The following is a 21,633-nucleotide window of genomic DNA, read 5'->3' on the forward strand; positions in this document are numbered from 1 at the left end:
CCTTCGTACATTGGGCCTCACCGAGGCGATGACTACTGACCGAGACCTTTGGAAATGTGCTGTGCGTGAGAAGACCCGGCAAGCCAAGTAAGATCGTTGCCAGTGCCCCTGGACTGGTTCTTGTGCGGGTGGCACATGAGATGCACCATTTTGAGCGTGGCCGTTGCCAGTACCGCCTGACTGGCTCCCGTAGGATTTTCGAGCGAGATCGTTGCCAGTGCCCCTGGACTGGCTTGTGCGGGTGGCACATAAAAGACACCATTTCGAGCGTGGCCGTTTTCGTGTGGGTGACACGTAAAAGCACCCACTACACTCTCTGAGTGGTTGGCGTTAGGAAGGGCATCCAGCTGTAGAAACTCTGCCAAATCAGACTGGAGCCTGGTGTTGCCATCCGGTTTCACCAGTCCTCAGTCAAATCGTCCAACCCATGCTAGCATGGAAAGCGGACGTTAAACGATGATGATGATGATGATGATGATGATGATATATATATATATATATATATATATATATATATATATATGTGCAATGGGCTTCTTTCAGTTTCCGTCTACCAAATCCACTCACAAGGCATTGGTTGGACCGAGGCTATAGTAGAAGACACTTGCCCAAGGTGCCATGCAGTGGGACTGAACCCGGAACCATGTGGTTGGTAAGCAAGCTACTTACTACACAGCCACTCCTGCACCTATAACACCTTTCATGAAGTAACTGCTCTAAGTATGAAACACGGATGCCTATTTTAATCTAGTACTGCTTCTGTTGCATACAGCAGACTTTTATTCAGCTAGACATTGAAACATCAGTGATTTTTCACTCAATGTTCTCCTATATCAGTTGTCATGAATTCTGTCTTAGCATGCAATTAGCAATGGCCACATGCAGCTGACAAAACTCAACAAAGCAGTAATGTGTATCTGGTGCTCTTACATCACTGCTGAACGATTTTTGTCTGCTACTAATATAGTTTTGTGTTTTTTAAATACAGTAAGCCTATAAGAGATATTATCTCCAAACAAATATTACAGTTAATTTGCCTTTTTGCAATGTATCTACATTATGTATGATACACAGATGCCTATTTTAATCAAATACTGCTTCTGTAGCACATAACAGATTTTAATAAACTTTAATTACTTCAATCTTTATCTTTATTCTTTTACTTATTTCAGTCATTAAACTGTGGCCATGCTGGGGCACCACCTTGAAGAATTTTTTTAGTCGAATGAATTGACCGCAGTACTTTTTTGCGTTATGGCCTGGTTCTTTTTTTACGGAACTGCTAAGTTGCAAGGACATAAACATACCAACACCGATTATCAAACATTGGTAGGGGAAAAACAAAGACACATATATAGGCACAAGAGTTGCTGTGTGGTAAGAAGCTTGCTTTCCAACCACATGATTCTGGGTTCAGTCCCACTGTATGGCATCTTAGGCAAGTGTCTTCTACTATAGCCTCAGGCCAACCAAAGCCTTGTTAGTGGATTTGGTAGACAGAAACTAAAAGAAGCCCATCATATATATAGTTTACGTGCAGCATCTTTCATATGTTTAAAATACATTCCCAAATATTGTTCCTTTTCCTTGCTGATGCTCTTGAATCAACAACTCACTCATTCACCCTTTCTTGAATCAACAAATAAGTTTTTATTATTTTGAGATAAATTTATCAATTAAAACGTACATGCATATTAATTTAGTATTAATATTTTAATGATAAGAATAATTATTATTATTAAATACTACATTTTTGCACACCCATTACACCCCCCCCACACACACACACACCACCACCACCATTTTAGCTCGTAACATTTTCACCTGGAGTTTCATGTGCTGTGTATGTGAATACACATATTTTGTGCATACCCTTATACCCCCTCCTTATAACCCTCATACAAGTGCCCTGATGTGTGTCATATACAGTTGAATATTTAGACATATAATACTTAAGCTGCTCTATGTAACCACCCTACTTTCTCATACTCACTTGTTGGCTCTTGCTCTAGATGTTGGACGAGGTAAGGGAGACTGGGTCCATTTGATTCACTGAATAAACTCTGTATCTAAGCTCTATGCAAGCTGGCAAGCAATTTCACAGATCTTTGTTTTAGGTGATGACAAAATTCTCACAATAACCTTACCATAACCACTCCCAAGTACTTTATCTCAGGGCTGCTACCATCAATGTCGGCACAATGAAAGCAAGGAGTGGGGAAATTGCTGAAATGTTAGAGCGACGCCATGTTGATGTATATGGTGTACAAGAAGTAAGATGGAGGGGAGCCTCAGCTAGATTCTTCACTGGTAAGAGACAGAGATTCAAATTCTTCTGGATCGGCAGGTATGATGGAGTGGGTGGAGTAGGTATACTGTTAGAAGAAATGTAGGTAGATATGGTAAATGAAGTGATCAGAATATGTGATAGGATAATTAACATGAGACTTATCACAGGTAAATTAACAGTTATCTCTGTCTATGCTCCTCAGTCTGGGCTGGCTGATGAGCAGATGGACCGATTCTATGAGGTCCTTTTGCAGACTACCTCAACGACAAATGACAAAGACTTTGTTATTATGGCCGATGACTTCAATAGACATGTTGAACAGCATCCCCATGGATTCCAGGGAGTGCATGAAGGCTATGGTTTTGGACCTAGAAATGAGGAGGGAACAAGACTGCTGGAGTTCTGTGATGCAAATGATTTTATGATCTGCAGCACTAACTTCAAAAAACCTGCCAGCCACTTAATCACTTATCAGTCTAGTGGGCACATAAACCAGATTGACTACCTCCTCACCAGGCAATGAGATAGATGAATGTTTAAAAATACAAAGTCTTTCCAGGTGAAGCGTGTAGAACCCAACATAAGTTACGAGTTAGTGACTTCAGAATTAGAGCTAGAAAGACTAGGAGAAATGAACCAATCTGGAAAAGAAGACTATGGAAGCTCAAAGACCTAGCAAACAGACAAAAATTTAGAGATTTCCTTATGGAAGCTTCTGACGAAAGAGAGGAAGTGTTGGGGACACATAGCTTAGAGGACAACTGGACGTTCTTGAGGGATAATTTACTGAAGGCTATGGATGAAATTAGTGGTTGGTGCAGAGTCCCAACTAGACCAAAGGAGATGTGGTGGAGCAAGGGGGTTGACAGTGTTTTAAAAGCAAAGAGACAGTCCTGAAAAGACTGGAAAATGATGGAAGCAGAGAATTATATCAGGTAGCCAAAAGGGCAGCTAGGCGTCAGGTTTACATAGCAAAAGGAATAGCTGAAGGTAAGAGATTTGCAAATGTCCTACAACATGGGGATCAGAGGCATGAGGTGTTTAAGATTGCAAAGCAGTGTATCAGAGAAAATAGAGATGTGGTAGGTAAGAAATGTGTGCAAATGGATAATGGTATGCTTGCATTTGGTGACTCAGAGAAGGAAAATGCATGGAGGTATCACTATGAAAGGTTACTAAATGTGAGAAGTGAATGGGAGAAGGAGAGTTTACCAAATATTGAACCAATTGAGGGACCAGCGATCACAGTTGATAGCAGCATAATAGATAAGACAATGAAGGACATGAGGACAGGGAAAGGCCCCTGGGCCATCAGGAATCGCTGCTGAGATGATTAAAATTTCCAGTAGTGTAGGATACAGCTTAGTCACCCATATAGTTAATCAGGTTATTCAGGAAGGCGCCATCCCCAATGACTGGTGTAGTAGCATTATAGTTAGCTGCTATAAGGGTAAAGGTGATGCTTTAGATAGAAACAACTACAGAGGTATCAAACTGCTAGACCAAGTCATGAAAGTTACCAAGAGGGTTATAGCTCAATTGATTAGAAATAGAATTAAACTAGATGAGATGCAGTTTGGTTTTGTGCCTAGGAAGTGTACTACAGATGCCATCTTCCTAGTGAGACAGCTGCAGGAAAAGTACTTGGCCAAAAGTAAGCCATTGTACTTAGCCTTCATTGACCTGGAGAAAGCCTTTGACAGAGTTCCATGCTTTGTTATATGGTGGTCTCTAAGGAGGTTAGGAGTAGAGAAGTGGCTTGTTAGAGCTGTCCAAGCCATGTACAATGGTGCTGTTAGTGAGGTGAGATTCGGCCATGAATACAGTGATGAATTTAGCATTCAGCTAGGGGTTCACCAGGGCTCAGTTCCCAGCCCACTCTTATTCCTTATTGTCCTCCAGGCCATAACATGGGTGCCCATGGGAACCACTATATGCTGATGACCTTATTCTTAATGCAGAATCTTTAGCAGAATTGGAGAAGAAATACCAGGTATGGAAACAAAACCTGGAATCAAAGGGCCTTAAAGTTAACCTAGCTAAAATAAAAGTGGTTGTTAGTAAGAAAAAAGATAAAACTTCCTTTCCATCAGGTAAATGGCACTGCTCCATATGTAGGAAAAGAGTTGGGGAGAAATTCCATTCGCTGCGCCCAGTGTAAACTACGGACACATAAGAGGTGCAGTGGAATCACAGGTAGATTAACAGATAAAGTAGTCTTTGTATGTGGCAGATGTGCAGGAACAATAAGCAATGTATCATTTGGTGTTCGTCTGGTATGTTGATTTTTATTCATTTTTATGTGTCTTGATTATGCACGCACTGACAATTAAAAAGTGCATTTTGTGCACTAATTATGAAATCATATGATCTGCAGCTGAATCTGTTTTTAAAAGGCTTGCTTTGAGAGTTGCATTCCCTCGTGTTCAGTACAATGTGTTTATTATGGTAGTTTTAACTTTTAGAGTCCCTTCTAGCATGAGGCATTTATGTATAGTAATGTCCTTAATATAAATAATATATATATATATATATATATATATACTCCAAGAGAGTTAGGGGTTGAGGATTCAATCCACTAAGGAATAATATATATCCAATATACTGCTGGGAGGGTACCCAATTATTGTTACACTAGTGTTATATCAAGTGCAATAAGTGGGTGCAAGTAAAAGGGTTTTTTTTACCCTAAATTTATATAGCAATAAGAAAATGGAGGGGAATATGAGGTACTCATCAACTTGCAGACACTATATTCCATTGATTAATCTGTTTATTTTATAACCAAAATGACAAAAGACAATATACAGACACTTATGACATACCATGTCATATCAACAATTAAGATTTCAAATTTAATGGACATCTAGCAATTGGAGAAGGGGCAAAATCTTACAGCTATTTCAGCCTAGTGTTGGCATGCCCCATTCTATCTGTATAACTCCAGTATGCTGGAGTAATTAGTAGATGAAAATGATGTAATGGGGGTACATGCATGATTCACTAGGCCTCTTCAGAGATTTACAAAATTCATTTCATGAATTTTGCAAAATTTACAAACAAATATAAAATAACAATAAAAAATAAAAATATAAAAACATACAAAAAGTATATTAAAAACCATATAGAGTCATAAAAACTCATATATACATGCATAGGCATGTATACATTACCATATACAGATATACATGGATACAAAGACAAACACATGAGTACATATATGTGTACTCAGATGCACATACACAGATGGCTGTACATGCATACCAAAATAGTCACTGTTACCATATGTGAGGGGGACAGACACATATATATTCCCCTACACATACATACAATGATTCTAAATACCCACTACTAGAAGGACCCCATCTTCTCCATACGAAAAAATAACGGAGTACCTCATCACAATTTCTAAAAAGTTGACATATTAATATTATTGTTATTATTATATCAACTCCTCAAGAAATAATTTCTACATAGACCCCTCTACCACATACAGAACTGACACGCACATACCCCACAGATTTAGCATATAAACAGCTTTCCAAACACAACGAAAAACGTTCATACCAGGGATCATGTATGTATGGGAGTATTTATAAACACATATATGTATGTATGTATGTATGTGTAAGTGAATATACATATGTGTGTGTCTGTCCCCCTCACACATGGTAACAGTGACTATTGACTATTGACTATTTTGGTATGCATGTACAGCCATCTGTATGTGCATCTGAGCACACATGTATGTACTCATGTGTTTGTCTTTGTATCCATGTATATCTGTATATGGTAATGTATACATGCATATGCATGTATATGTGAGTTTTTGTGACTCTATATAGTTTTTTTATATACTTTTTGTATGTTTTTATTTTTTATTGTTATTTTATATTTACTCTCTCTCTCTCTCTCTCTCTTTCTACTATTTTACTTGTTTCAGTCATTTGACTGCGGCCATGCTGGAGCACCGCCTTTAGTCAAGAAAATCGACCCCAGGACTTATTCTTTGGATGCCTAGTACTTATTCTATCGGTCTCTTTTGCCGAACCGCTAAGTTACGGGGACGTAAACACACCACCATTGGTTGTCAAGCGATGTTGGGGGGACGTAAACACACCACCATTGGTTGTCAAGCGATGTTGGGGGGACGTAAACACACCACCATTGGTTGTCAAGCGATGTTGGGGGGACAAACACAAACACATACACACACATATACATATACATATACATATACATATACATATATACGACAGGCTTTTTTCAGTTTCCGTCTACCAAATACACTCACAAGGCTTTGGTCGGCCCGAGGCTATAGTACAAGGCACTTGCTCAAGGTGCCATACAGTGGGAATGAACCCGGAACCATGTGGTTGATAAGCAAGCTTCTTACCACACAGCCACTCCTGCGCCTATTTGTATGTAAATTTTGCAAAATTCATGAAATGAATTTCGTACATCTCAGAAGAGGCCTAGTGAATCATGCATGACCCCCATTACATCATTTTCATCTACTAATTACTCCAGTGTACTGGAGTTATATAGATAGAATGGGGCATGCCAACACTAGGCCGAAATAGCTGTAAGATTTTGCCCCTTCTCCAATTGCTAGATATCCGTTAAATTTGAAATCTTAATTGTTGATATGACATGGTATGTCATAAGTGTCTGTATATTGTCTTTTGTCATTTTGGTTATAAAATAAACAGATTAATCAACGGAATATAGTGTCTGCAAGTTGATGAGTACCTCATATTCCCCTCCATTTTCTTATTGCTATATATATATATATATATATATATATATAATCTTTTATCTTTTACTTGTTTCAGTCATTAGAATATGGCCATGCTGGGGCACCACCTTGAATTTCTTTTTAATCGAATGAATCAACCTCAGTACTTTTTTTCTTTAAACGGGGTACTTATTGTATTGGGGATGTAAACATACCAACACTGGTTGTCAAGCAATGGTTAGGGACAAACACAGACACAAAGAATTACATACATAGATATGTATACATACAATGGGCTTCATTTAGTTTCCATCTACCAAATCCACTCACAAGGCTTTGGTTGGCCCAAGGCTATAATAGAAGACACTTGCCCAAAGTTCTGTGCAGTGGGACTGAACCTGGAACCATGTTGTTGGGAAGCAAGCTTCTAACTGCACAGATCACATTTTGTACTTCATGTATAAGTTTGTACTTCATGTATAAAATCCCCAATATTGGAATGCATGAAACTGAAATTCTGTTTCAGTTGTATTGCATTTTGTGGTTTTAGAATATAATTAGTTGTGAAAGCTGATCCCAGGGTGATGTGTCAAATGAAAATTCTATTTCATCCATATTCCTTGTGTTTCTCATTGCAGACGTTTGAAATCAGGACACAGCAAACTGGATGAGATTTGTCTTCCGATATTCTATAGCAGTGACATTGTTGTTCCAGCTCGTTCTCAGACTTCTTTGTTCTATCAATGCAGTACTTGTCATATCAGAGCAACACCAGATTACTTCCAGACTTGGTAAGTCTCTTGAGTTTCTAGGGCAAGCTATCTCTGAACAATCACTCCTATACATCTGCTACCTATGGGTAAATACCTATTGTGCCACTGAATGATTTCCTCAATTAAAAATGATTTAAGGAAAAATGCACAACAGAACAAATACAAATAAATCCTAACAGAAACTAATTAGGGTTATATTATCATGTTGTATCTGTTATTCAAGTAGTATAATTACCTAATAATAAGCTATATATCATTATATCACTGTAATTATAGCGCTGGTGCCACATACAAAGCACTCAGTCCACTCTGTGGGGTGGTTGGTGTTAGGAGGGACATCCAGCTGTAAAAACCCTGCCAAAACAGACACAGAAGTCTGGTGCAGTCTTCTGCCTGGCCAGCTCCTGTCAAACCATCCAACCCATGCCAGCATGGAAAGCGGACGTTAAACAATGATGATGATATCGTAAAAGCGCTCTGTCCACTTTGCTGGATGTTTGGCATTAGGAAGGATATCCAGCCATAAAAACTCTGCCAAAACAGACACAAATGTCTGGTGCAGTCTTCTGCCTGGCCAGCTCCTGTCAAACTGTCCAACCCTTGCCAGTATGGGAGACAGACGTAAAACGATGATGACAAATTATATTGCTAAATTTACAAATTGAGGGCTGCAAGTCCTGGTGAGAAGACACACTGTCAGTGATGAGAGACCAATGAAATGGTGGACTTGGATGGCTCTACAGAAGCAGTGGCCAAAGTAGTAGCAGTAGAGTGTGGTGGCAAGCAAAACATGCACATTTATAATGTGGTCTTTTGTAGGAAGCACAGTGTTTAGAGTCTTGGAACTAAAATCACGTGTGTTACTCTTCTCGAGAGAAAAAGGTAAATGATATATTGGAAGGGTTACATGACTGGAGACCTGAAAAGTAGCATCAACAACAAAAGAATTAGTCCAAAAGCAATAATGATCTTGTTTATGTTATAATGTAAAAACATTCCTTCATTGGACACTAAACTCCACTTGCGAAGACATGGTGAGGCAAGTGAAATCGAAATCGAATTTAATTTCTAGGAACACTAAACTCAGCTTGCGAAGACCTGTTGGGGCAAGCGAAAGCGAAATCGCGATGGCACCTGTACCAGTGGAACACTAAGAGCACCGTCCGAGCGCTATCGTTGCCAGAGCAGCTGTCTAGCTTCCATGCTGGTGGCACGTAAATAGCACCAGCGTGATCGTTACCAACGTCGCCTTCCCGGCACGTGAAAAGGCATTCGAGTGAGATCGTTGCCATAGCCGATGGACTGGCTCCTGTGCAGGTGACACGTAAAATACACCATTTCAAGCGTGGCCGTCGCCAGTACTGCCTGACTGGCCTTCATGCCGGTGGCACGTAAAAGCACCCACTACACTCTCAGAGTGATTGGCGTTAGGAAGGGCATCCAGCTGTAGAAACTCTGCCAAATCAGATTGGAGCCTGGTGTCGCCTTCTGGTCCACCAGTCCTCAGTCAAATCGTTCAACCCATGCTAGAATGGAAAGCGGACGTTAAACGACGACGATGATGATGATGATGTAAAAACAGTCTTAAATGAACAGCATATGTCACTTGAAAGTAAGCGATTATCATTTAAAAGAATTTTGATTTAATTAGGCAAGAATCTTGTACTTTCACCAACAGCAAATGCAACCTGGAAGACTTTATCAGTCGAAGAATTCACTTAAACCCTGAACAGAAACGAAAAACTAGATATCTTTTTTCAATGATTCGCTGTCAAACTTACCAACGAAGTAATGATAGAGTTATTTCCCCTCTATAACTAATTTTTCTGTGCAACGAAGACGTCATGTTTGAACTGTATCCGCCGTCAATTCTTAGATTGTTATGCTCCCTAGTCAAATTTCAAAGACCTTGCTCAATCCATAGTCATTAATCTGAAGACCGCAAATAGAATAATTTTAGACTTCATAAATTCAGGAAAATTAGCAGTCTCACTCAAAGGTGGTAGATGTAATATGAATGTTGATAGTCTGTGTCAATTTCTACCTCGTTAAAAAAAATATCAGCCCGTCACCTTGTTGAAGATAAACGAAGATGATTGCTTTTTTTTTATGTTGTTAGTCTTGTTTACATGCAAAACCATCACAACAACATACTTATACATACGTAGTCTTTGTTTTGTCTTGTACTGTCCATAATTTTCACAAAATCTATGAGTAAATGATGTTTTAATGTTATATTTTCTTTTATATAAATATCTTTTGAGTTGATCTCACTCTGAAATTACTGTTCTCACTATGAAGTAGCCGAGTCTCATTTTAAAATTATTGATCTTACAGGCACAGAAGTGCCATCAGGACAACAAGACAGTCTTGCATGCACTCATCCAATGCCCAAACATTGCTAACCTGTGGTTTTATGTTGAACACCTGATGTCATGTGTAGGATGGATCCAGTTTTCAACTGAATCCATTGCGAAGATCGCCCTGACACAATCTTTTAAGCAGGAAGGAAAGGCTGTTTTTATATGCCTGGAGGCTATGGTGGAAAAGATTGAAGGGGATGGGATGAAGACAAACACTTTTCTCTTTGGCCAATCCTTGATCAACTTCAAGTTTCACTTGGAAAAGAAAATAAGGGTAGAGAAGGGAGTGTTGTCTTCTAGCCAGTTTGCTGAAAAGCAAGAATGGTGCAAGTGAATGAGCTTATGCCTGTAGTTGGAAAGAAGATTGCTTTTTTTTTATTTTGTTAGTCTTGTTTACATGCAAAACCCTCACAACAACATACTTATACATACGTAGTCTTTGTTTTGTCTTGTACTGTCCATAATGTTTTTCTTCATATAAACCTTTGTAGTTAATAAAGAAATCATTGTTATTATTATTATTTATATTAAGGCAGTGAGCTGCTGGCAGAATCATTAGCATGCCAGGCAAAATACTTAGTGGCATTTTGTCTATCTGTATTTTCTCTGAGTTCATATTCCACTGAGGTCGACTTTGCCTTTCATCCTTTTAGGGTTGATAAAATAAGCATCAGTCAAGTGCTGAGGGAGTCGATGTAATCAACTAGCCCCCACCTCCCCCACCTTAATAATACAAAGGATTATTGTCATTGTTATTTCCTTGTTTGTCTTGTAGCAATCAATGCAAGTCTGTGAGATATTGTAGTCAGAAGTGTCAGTTGATAGACTGGAGTGGTCAAGTGCCAGGAGATCCCAAAAGTTCTCATCAAGAATGGTGCCTCAAAATGCAGACTTACCAAGAAGTCACAGACACTTTGGCTGATCTTCCATTTAATTATAATAAAGGTGGCTTTTTATATATTTATATGTATGTATGTATATGTTTGTGTGTCTGTTTGTCCCCCCCCCCCCCCCACATCGCTTGACAACCGATGCTGGTGTGTTTACGTCCCTGTAACTTAGCAGTTCAGCAAAAGCGACCGTCAGAATAATTGGTGGGATCAATTTGCTTAACTAAAGGCAGTGCTCCAGTATGGCTGCAGTCTGAAACAAATAAAGAAAAATATTAATTTCTTGTTTTACTATTTGCGATCAAATTCCAGCAGGGCCAAGTTTGCTTTTCATCCTTTCGGGGTTGATGAAATAAATACCAGTTATACATTGGGGTTGATGTAATTGACTTAAACTTCCCCCCCCCCCCCCACGAAATTGATGGCCTTGTGCCAAAATTTGAAATCAATATTAATTTCTTGTACAAATTGAAATTATTAACAATTGTCTTTCTTTAGAGACTACATCTCAAGATTTCACACCCAAAAAATATCAAGAATTTCTGGTTCTTTATGGAGTTTACAATATTGGTGTTTGGCGCTATGAATGTCCTTCAAAGCAGTTCTCAGTTTGGGAATATGGTGAGTGTAAAGCTGTATCATTATGAGATGAATATCAGATTTATTTATTCCTTTGGTTTTTAGAGGGGCTGTGTGTGTGTGTGTATGTTTATGTATACATGTGTGTGTGTGTCATCATCTTCATTTAACGTCTGTTTTCCATTGCTAGCATGAGGTGGACAGTTTGACAGGAGCTGCCCAGCTTCCATGTCTGTTTTGGCATGGTTTCTGCAGCTGGATACCCTTCGTAACACCAACCACTTCACAGAGTGTATTGGGTGCTCTTTTACCCAGCACCAGCATGGGTGCCTTTATGTGGCACCAGCACAGATGCCTTTTATGTGGCACCAGCACCCACATGCCAGCAAGATTAAGATAGCTCAGCTGGAGAGGAGTGCAAGAGACATGCCTAAATGCAGCTTGATGTGTCTTCTCAAGCAAAGCACACCACCAGGTGTCTCAGTTCCTTGTCGTCCCCTCTCTGAGGTATTCTTTTACTTGTTTCAGCCACCCGACTGTGGCCATGCTGGAGCAGCACCTTTTGTCAAACAACTCAACCCCAGGACTTATTCTTTGTTAGCTTAGTACTTATTCTATTGGTCTCTTTTGCCAAACTGCTAAGTTACAGGGAAGTAAACACACCAACATTGGTTGTCAAGCGAAGGTTGGTGGACAAATGCAGACACACTAATACACACACACACACACACCCATATATATATATATATATATATATATATATATATATATATATATATATATAGGTAAAGTAAATGTTAGAGGTAATACTTGACAATTGTAAGCACCTGTGTTTGCCAGCTCATGGTCGGGGTGAATGAATAAATTGTAAATGTGAAAATAAAAACAAAACTCAAAGGATTCTGCGGTAACACGCTTTCCAATCACCTCCCCTCTATGATTAACACAACCGTCCAGGCTGTTTCGGACAGACTAACTAAACTATCCTCAAATGAAAACATTTTCAAGGAACATGCCCATCATTACAATTAAGCCCTCTATAACGCTGGGTACTCCCAGAAAATATCATATGTTAATAAGTTTAATTATAAACCGCCTAAAGCACCAACCATGAACATAAACCCACCATATAATCGAATTAGGAAATATAGAATTAACCCCCTGGATGGTGCTATAGAAAATAAGTTGAACATAAACAAAAGAACAGATATAACCAGTACGAATACTAATAGGCATAAGATCGAAAAGCATAAAAAGAATAATCATACAGATATTAGTTCACGCAAAGAAAACCCTAACGATAGGAATAATAATAGAAATAGAATAATTTCTAAGCAAAGTAAAAATAAATTATGCAACTACATATGGTATAACATACCATACAATGTAGCGGTCACAGGTAGATTATGTAAGAGGATATTCTCAATTATATCAAAGAACTTTCCACCCACTCACAAATATAGCAGTATCTTTTCAACTAAAACTATTAGAATCTCATATTCAACCCTCCCTAATATGAAATGTATTATATGTCCAACCCATGCTAGCATGGAAAGCGGACGTTAAATGATGATGATGATAACAAAACCAAAATAAAAAAAGCTAGAGTAAGAATAATTAATAATTATCAGCCTAACACCGATAATCCTAGAACCTCCACTGATAGTATAAGAAATAATATTCCTGTAAATTATAACATACCTGATAGTAATAATAATAATAATTGTAATGACGACGACAATATTAGCCCACGTAAACATACCCAAATAACAAATAGCACAACAATAGATGAATCACTAAACCTAGACCCAACACAAAATAGCAGCACACCTTATAATCCTTCCGCATTAAATAATGACACTACCACTAATAATAGAATACCCAACTCAACCTTTAATAATAATCCTAATAATTATACCAGCCACGATTCTAATAATATTACTAATAGAAATAATATGTATAATACCAATGTTAACGGCAGAACGAATCGAGGTGATGGAACTTCGAACAACCCAAATAGAGGTAGCAGCAATAATTATAACAACAATGTAAGCGTAAACCCTAACCACTCAGGAACTGGCATAGATAATAATACTATAAGCAGTTACCCCACAAATGTAAGCATAAGACGACCTAACAAGTATAAAATCGGTTGCAATTGTGTAACACCTTCGACATGTCCCTTATGTGGAAACTGCTTAGCTAAAAACGTAATATACTCTTGCGAAATTATCACGGAAACTAACACCCTCACTTACCTTGGATGCTCTTCATCCTGGAAATCTAGGTTTTATAACCATGGATCTTCGTTTAGACTCAGACATAAGGCTAACAATACCTCATTATCTCGTAGAATTTGGGAGCTTAAGGACGACAAGATTGATTTTAACCTTAGATGGTCAATTGTTGGACCGGCCCCAACATATAAAGATAATAGAACTGGTTGCCAGTTATGCTCCCTTGAACTTTTGAAAATTATTAAATTCCCCGATAAGAATAAGCTAGTTAATAAGAAGTCAGATTTCAAACCCTCCTGTATCCATAAAATGATGACAACCTTTAGATATTATAACCCCTAAGTCCTCTCTTTTAGTTATATGCACTTCTACACCTCCTCTCATTAACTACTCCCACGTTAGATCCTGCCTAACACAACTCAGACATCGAATTAACAAAGCCCGTACTCTACCTCTAACCTAACTATGTACCTTAATAATTTTGTTTACCCTCGAATAGCTAGATTATGACCACATAATATACACACATTTTTAATAAAGCGGATCCATAATCCCAAACCTATGGATATAGTTCTACCTTTCAGTCACTGACTCGAAACTCTCCAATGACACTACAATACACAATAATAACACGAAATAACACTAATCAATGTTTTTTTTATAGTTTTTACTTTTAATTTCTTTATTCCATTATCTTTATATTTTTATTTTTTATTTTATTTTTATATATATATATATTCTTTTATTTATATAAATATATATATATATATTCTCAAATTTTATATATTTTATATTTTCACTTTATACCTTTACATTTTTATTTTATATTCTTTTCTTATTTTTTTATTTTTTTATTCTTTAATTTCTTTATTTTTTTATTGTTTTATTTTTTATTTTTTATTTTATTTCTTATCTCTTATTTTTTATTTGTTATCTCTTATTCTTTATTTCTGATTTTTTGCATTATTATTGTGGGTGCTATTATTTCCTATCACTATTATACTATATTACTACGGTTGAAATGCCCCCAATACTCTGTATTTTGAATTTTAACGTCCAACCCTCCCTCTCCCATATACTTTATTTCCCTTTTCTTGTTGACATTTTCTAATTATTCATTCTTTAAGGTCTTATATGTTCTAATTACCCTTTCCACTTCCATCACCCATTCATCATCTAGATAAGCGTATGCACCAATATAATAGATAAGTTCGTATACTTAAGTTGTAATTCGCCTAGACTGACCACTCACCACAAGAATATCATATTTCAAGTTTACTCTAGCCTGACGCTACTTATTTACGACCCACCACTGATATAAGGGATAGATATATATGAGCTGTGTCAGCTCATATATATCTATCCCTTACGACCTTTAAGATCTCTGTATCTATATCTATTTATCTTTTTATCTTCTACATTTAGATTTTTCCTCACCACCCTTCTCCAACCCGTCTAAATAGCTTAGATGTATCTTACTTTACTATCCAGATTTTCTCTTATTATTTCTTAGATTACCCGCCCCACCGATTTGACTCCTTTTATTTTTATTTTTGTATGAAAATCTGTGTATTTTTTTCTTAGTATTTTATATTCCTTATTTTATTTTATATTATTATTTCATTTTTGTTATATTGTTTTAACCACCAACTTATTCCCTCCTTTAACACTACCCTTCTAACTAATATAAAATAGTATTGTTTACTTAGCGTTCACTACACACTCAATTGTGGCAAGGTATTGACGGATTCCGGAGTACCGAGGAAATTATGTATAAATATATCAAATTAAGAATTCTACGAGGTATATTACAATGCAAAATACCAAACGGAACCTCACCTCTTATATCTCATCTTTCTTCCTCCTTTAACTTCTATGTGATATAATTCTTGGGAGAGAATACATTTGCGGCTGAAGATAGCTTTATACTGTCAATTATACACTGATGTAACAACTATAAAGCTTGAAACACATGTACCGCAGAATCCTTTGTGTTTTGTTTTTATTTTTACATTTACAATTTATATATATATATATACGATGAGCTTCTTTCAGTTTTCATCTATCAAATCCATTTACAAGGCTTTGATTGGCCTGAGGGTACGGTAGAAAATACTTGCTCAAGGTGCCATACAGTGGGACTGAAGTTGGAATCGTGGTTGGAAAGCAAGATTCTTACCACTATGTATATATTCTTTTCTACTCTAGGCACAAGGCCCGAATTTTTGGAGGAGAGTCTAGTTGATTAGATCAACTCCAGTATGCAACTGGTACTTAATTTATCAGCCCTGAAAGGTTGAAAGGCAAGGTCGACCTCGGTGGAATTTGAACTCAGAACAAAGACAGATGACGTGCTAATGTTTCTGCCAGCTCGTCGCCTTACTCCTATGTATTTATTAACTACATTATTATTAATTATAGGTGAATTTAATTTGTATTATTATTAATTACAGGTGAACTTACAGAAGTTGATTTTCCATTTGTTTTGGTCGAAGAACGAGAACTAGGATGTCTATCAGGATTGAAACAGCTACAACATGCACACCAAACAGAGATAGGAGACATTGCCAACTGGTTTTCCTACTACAAATGGCGTTCATTTAGCCTCGACAGTCCCATTGCTATCCTCCTCACCTACCCTTTGACCCTTTTTTACATCATAACTTCATGTCTTCAACTACATTGTAAGGAACAGAGATTTTTTATGGTTTCAGTTTTATTGTGTGTGTGATTTTGTTTGTTTACATAATGATTTCTGATTTTGCTATAAGGCCAGCAATTTTCCAGTAAAGGAAGTAAGTTGATTAGTACTTTATATGTACTTCATTTTGTACTTTGTCAGCCCCTGAAGAATAAAAGATAAAGTTGCCTGTGGCAGAATTTGAACTCAGAATCTAAACAACTCACCATCCACTTCTCTCAAAGTAGCTGACCCCAAACGTGGCTGATGCCAGCGCTGCCTTTACTGGCTCCCGTGCCAATGGCACGTTAGAGCACCATCAGTGGAATGTAAAAGCATCCTCTGGCCCCTGTGCTGGTGTCACGCAAAAAGCACCCACTACACGCTCAGTGGTTGGCATTAGGAAGGACATTCAGCTGTAGAAATATTGCCAGATCAGATTGGAGCCTGGTGCAGCCTCCTGGCTTATCAGACCCCAGTTGAACTGTCCAATCCATGCCAGCATGGAAAACGGACGTTAAACAATGATGATGTTGTTGTTAGGCCTTGTTGGGTTTTCTTGCCTCTATTCCCAGACTGGCTTCTAAATAAAACCTCTTCCTGTTTTAATAGTTTGTCTTTCTAATGTCCCCTCATCCATCAACATTTATTGGGGTGTTATTGTAAATGAAGATGCCCTATATTTCTTGTGTCATATTTATATTACCAAGTCTTAGTTAATCTCATATCTTTGTTGTGTTGCTATTACTGTCAATACCAATGTCCTGTCTTTGTTATGTCATATTTATGATGTCTGCCACTACATTCCAAGTTCAAATTCTGCTGAGGTCAACTTTGCCTTTCATCCTTTCGGATTTGATTAAATAAGTACCAGTTACACACTGGGGTCAATGTAATCAACTTACCCTCTCCCCGTAAATTTCAGGTCTTATGCCTATAATAGAAAGGATATTTATGATGTTTTCATATTATAGTTCTTGTGTTGTTATTACTGTTGATGATAGCATAACGTTGTTGTTCAGGAGTAAATATTCCCTTTCTTTCCAAACTGTAGATCCAAATTTTGGCATAGAACTTCCCAAACAATTAGTGGTTCATGTGATTGGTGCTGAGAAAGAAGCTGATATGTTTCATTATTTTAAGGTAACAGATTTAACCTTTTAACATTCAGATTACTCTGTCAAATGTAACACTTATTTATTCACATTGTTTTGAATTAATCATGCATTATCATGCAGATTTCAGTGAAGTAACTGTTTATTTTTAGAATGACATTGTAGGGCAGGTGTGAGAGGCCTGATATGGCCAGTTTGAACATAAAACCGGAAGAATATTTGGGCCAGATATGACTGGTTTAAATACTAAAGAGTTAACTGTTTTAATATTTGACATTTTTAAATTCTGATTTGAGACAGAAGTCAACAACAGTCTCCCTCATGGCATTTGAACTCCATATCTGTCATTTGCTGGGTGACCACTCTTCTGATTACACTGCAGGGGACTGCCATTCCCTTTCCCTCAAATTAGATGCTTTAACAGGATCCACACCATTTTATCAAGCAGCCTGGGTTTCATTCTTAGTGTGTGAACTTGATATTTGGTGCAGGAATTGCAGTGTATTTAAGAAATTTATCTGATAAGTACATGGTTTGGGGTTCCATTCTTCTATACAACACCTTGAACAAGCAGCTTCTGCTTTTTCCCTTGGCCAACCGATGCCTTTTGAGTGAATTTCATTGGTGGAAACTGTAGTAAGACCATCGCAATGTGTATGTGTGCATAAGCATTTCACTTGTCATCATGTGAGCAAGCAGTACTGATGTTCACATTGTAACTATTCACTCTGCACTTTCAAAAAACCTTAGGAAAATAAATGTCCCTTAACCTGGGAACTGGATGAGCATTCAACTATAAATTCTTGCCTCAAATATTTCCTTATCTAACTCATGCTAGAATATAAAAAAAAAACATGTTAAATGAATGAACAAACTTGTTTCTATTATTTTAACTGTATTACTCAATTTCCACAAGATAATTCATCAGTCACTTAGTGCTAGCAGGCTAGGTTATTATACTATTGTCCATTAAAGCAAGGTGTGCTACTTTGATTCAATGTTTGCAACAAGAAATAGCCTCAAGAATAGAATTATGAATCAAATATCAAGATATTAATGTAAATGCAATTTCAGACAGTAGAATTGGTAATGTAATTTTCCAGTAAGTGATAGATACAGGATATTAACTGTCAAGTTTATGTCTCTTTACGCCTATATTCTAAAATTGTAGCCATTTGACAGTGAGCAATAAAATAAGTGCCAAAGAAGTCATCAATATAATTAAGTGTAAACCTTAAAAGAATCACCTTGGCATAGTCTGTGGTGTATGCGTGCGAGTAGATGTAATCGCCTTACCTCAGTTTTCCTGTCGTCGACTGCGAGTCTGTCTTGCGGTATCCAATCCTTGAAGCTTACCCCGACCCAAAGAACACTAGGAATAGCAGCTGCTTCTCCCAAACCTAGACCGTTGCTTGGCGCGTCCTCTCCTGACCACGACCCCGTTCGAAAAAAGGCATGAATCCCAATCGAGGCTCCCTCTGCTCTTTTTCCTCTTCCGGTCAGCCTCCCCAGTCACTGACGTCATACCACACGCCACCCTGATCTTAAAGATCACGTTCACCCCTACTCCAATTCGAAGTCCGCCATCCAACCAGGCGGGCGCCTTACACGTCGAGATCTTCTCAAGCCAGGTGGCTCGTTTCCATCACGCTCTTCATCCGACGAAGTGGCTATCCTGCGCAGGTCCAGCACGTGACGCGGCATTCCATCCACAGATACATTGTTTCTGGAATTGACCGCTGTCACTGTTCCCCTACCCCATTGTGATGTGCAGCGTGCTTTCGGCGGCTTGACCCAAACTTCCTCCCCTACTTTCATGCCGGCGGGTCCCTTCTCTTCCGTGCAGAAATCCGGCGTCTTACTGGGATGCCTCCATTCATATTTGAACACTGCTCTGTGCGGCACAGACTCTTCCGCTTGTCCAGATCGGGGAGACATGTTGTACCAGTAGACGGCTTCCAGGGGCGAAATGTGCCCCCTTTCGTGCGATGGTGCCTCTCAACGATTCCGTTGCCGCTCGGCCTATACACCGCTCTGAATAATCGTCGCACATTCCACCAGTCAAGCATCTCTCCCAACACTTCCGAACGAAACGCCACCCCGTTGTCCATTAGCAGTTCTTCCACGGGACCCCTCTCCAAGAATATCCCGTTCAGAATGCGGGCAATCTCATCGGCAATGCCTGTCCTCAGCTCTCTCCAAATGGCCAGCAGGCCTGTCCCACAGTCGACCATGCTGAGATACATTCCCTGACGGTAGTGCATCACATCCACAGCTAGTCTCCTCCAGTTGCGCTCTACTGAGAGGTTCCCTTGCTCATGCCCACCTGGGGCGGGGTCAATGGACTGGCATCTGTCACATTTCGCGACCACTTTCTTGACGTTTCTCCTAGTGACGTCAGCATCAATCATTTTCGCCAGATACAGGGTCCTGTCCACCCCCAAGTGGTGCATAGCATGTAGCTCCTTCAGTTCGGAGTCACCCAGCCGACACGCTGCCGCTATCCCTTTCATTGCTTCCTCCGGTTCCTCCAGCCACGCCTTTTTCACCCTGGTCAGTGCGTCTGTCCTGTTTCTTTCCAAAGGCACGAAAACCATGTTCAGCTTCAGTCCGAACTCGGCGATCAGCTCTCCTAGAACTCCTAGGCGGCGTTTCACCAACATCTCCGCAGCACCTTTCGTCCAGACTCTCTTCTCGCTGGTAATTACTGTTCCTACCCAGCCGACCACGGTGACCGAATCCGTCCGGATCTCGATCGACCACAGCCCCCATCTCAGGGCCAAGTTCACCCCCTTCAACACCGCATCTAGTTCAGTGACATTGATGTGGTTGAAGTCGTCCGCTTTCCGTAGCCAGGCCGCATCCTCCACCTCAGCACCCTCGATCTCCAACACAACCCCTATCGCTATACTGCTGGCATCACACCAAACCGTCCCGCACTCCGTCTTGGGCACATACCAGTTTCCTCTGACCGGGTCTTCCGCTCTTGTTCTTTCTAGGATTTCCCGCATCATCTCCCACCTTGTCACTCCAACTCTCCATCTGCTCATCTCTTGGTGTAACTACATGCAGTGCGCAGCCAACCAGCGATCGGATAGTGTCCAATCAACTTCCCACAAACTGAGAACAACTCTCTCCTGCTGAGGCTGGAACTCAGCTCTGGGATCTCGTTTCCTCTCCGGAACACCAGCTCACCCGATCTGTCTTTTTGTAGCTTCAGCCCCAGCGCAGCTCCCCCCACCATCGACTCAGGCGGCTTCGCAATCAGCCCGAACCTCTCCAGGTGTCTCACTACCTCGGTGGCTGGCACTACAGTCTCGTCAACCAAAATGTCGTCGATGTAGAAACTGGTGGCCTTCCTTATCCTCTCCTCTTTCCCTAGGATGGACCTGAGCACCATCGCCATAATTTTCAGAGCGGAATTCAGCCCGAAACCCAGCCTGGTTAAACAGTACGTCCGGCCCTTGTACTGCACCAGCTGGTATCACCACAGCTTGTCACTAAAACGGAGCTGCAAATATGCCGACTTCAATTCGACGATCGTCGCTGCCTTGGTCGACTGTCTCCACACACGTAACGTCTCACCGCAAACGTCCGTTGCCTCGCCTCCCGTGTGGCACGATATATGGTCATTCAGCTCCCTAAAGTCCAGCACCGGTCTGACTTTTCCTTTCGTCGGCTGCACCACCGCCATCAGAGGCAGCACTCCACTCGCCACCTCCTCTTTCCACGGGACAAGGACTCCTTCCTTGATCCATCTCTCTACCTCCTAGTCGAACTTGACACCGGCGTGACCTTTCAACATATGCTGGTAGCAGCTCACCCTGTTCTTTAGTAGTGGGGGCTCGTCCTTCCATCGCCACTCTATCGTCCACCTCCGACCATCAAACGCCGCCTGAAAATCTTTGTCCTCGATGGTGTAAGCGGCGCAGTCCCCGACGGGGCTCTGCTCTCCCTGGCGGTCCCGA

General features: G+C 39.6%; 1 protein-coding gene across 5 annotated transcripts in view; it reads left to right on the top strand.

Moving 5' to 3' along the window:
* LOC106867528 (zinc finger MYND domain-containing protein 15) overlaps window positions 1-21,633 on the top strand; it is a 56,544-nt gene that overhangs the window by 18,740 nt on the left and 16,171 nt on the right. For 3 of the 5 annotated variants that reach the window (XM_052972142.2, XM_014912423.3, XM_052972143.2), the window contains 5 exons: window positions 7,667-7,819; window positions 10,940-11,109; window positions 11,553-11,675; window positions 16,324-16,554; window positions 17,605-17,693. In XM_052972142.2, coding sequence (XP_052828102.1) covers window positions 7,667-7,819; window positions 10,940-11,109; window positions 11,553-11,675; window positions 16,324-16,554; window positions 17,605-17,693 — 766 coding nt within the window. The remainder of the gene's footprint in view (window positions 1-7,666; window positions 7,820-10,939; window positions 11,110-11,552; window positions 11,676-16,323; window positions 16,555-17,604; window positions 17,694-21,633) is intronic. The other 2 variants (XM_089360929.1, XM_089360930.1) reach the window with 1 other exon arrangement.

The sequence above is a fragment of the Octopus bimaculoides genome, chromosome 12, assembly GCF_046866305.1.
Source record: "Octopus bimaculoides isolate indiv1 chromosome 12, ASM4686630v1, whole genome shotgun sequence".
NCBI lineage: Eukaryota > Metazoa > Mollusca > Cephalopoda > Octopoda > Octopodidae > Octopus > Octopus bimaculoides.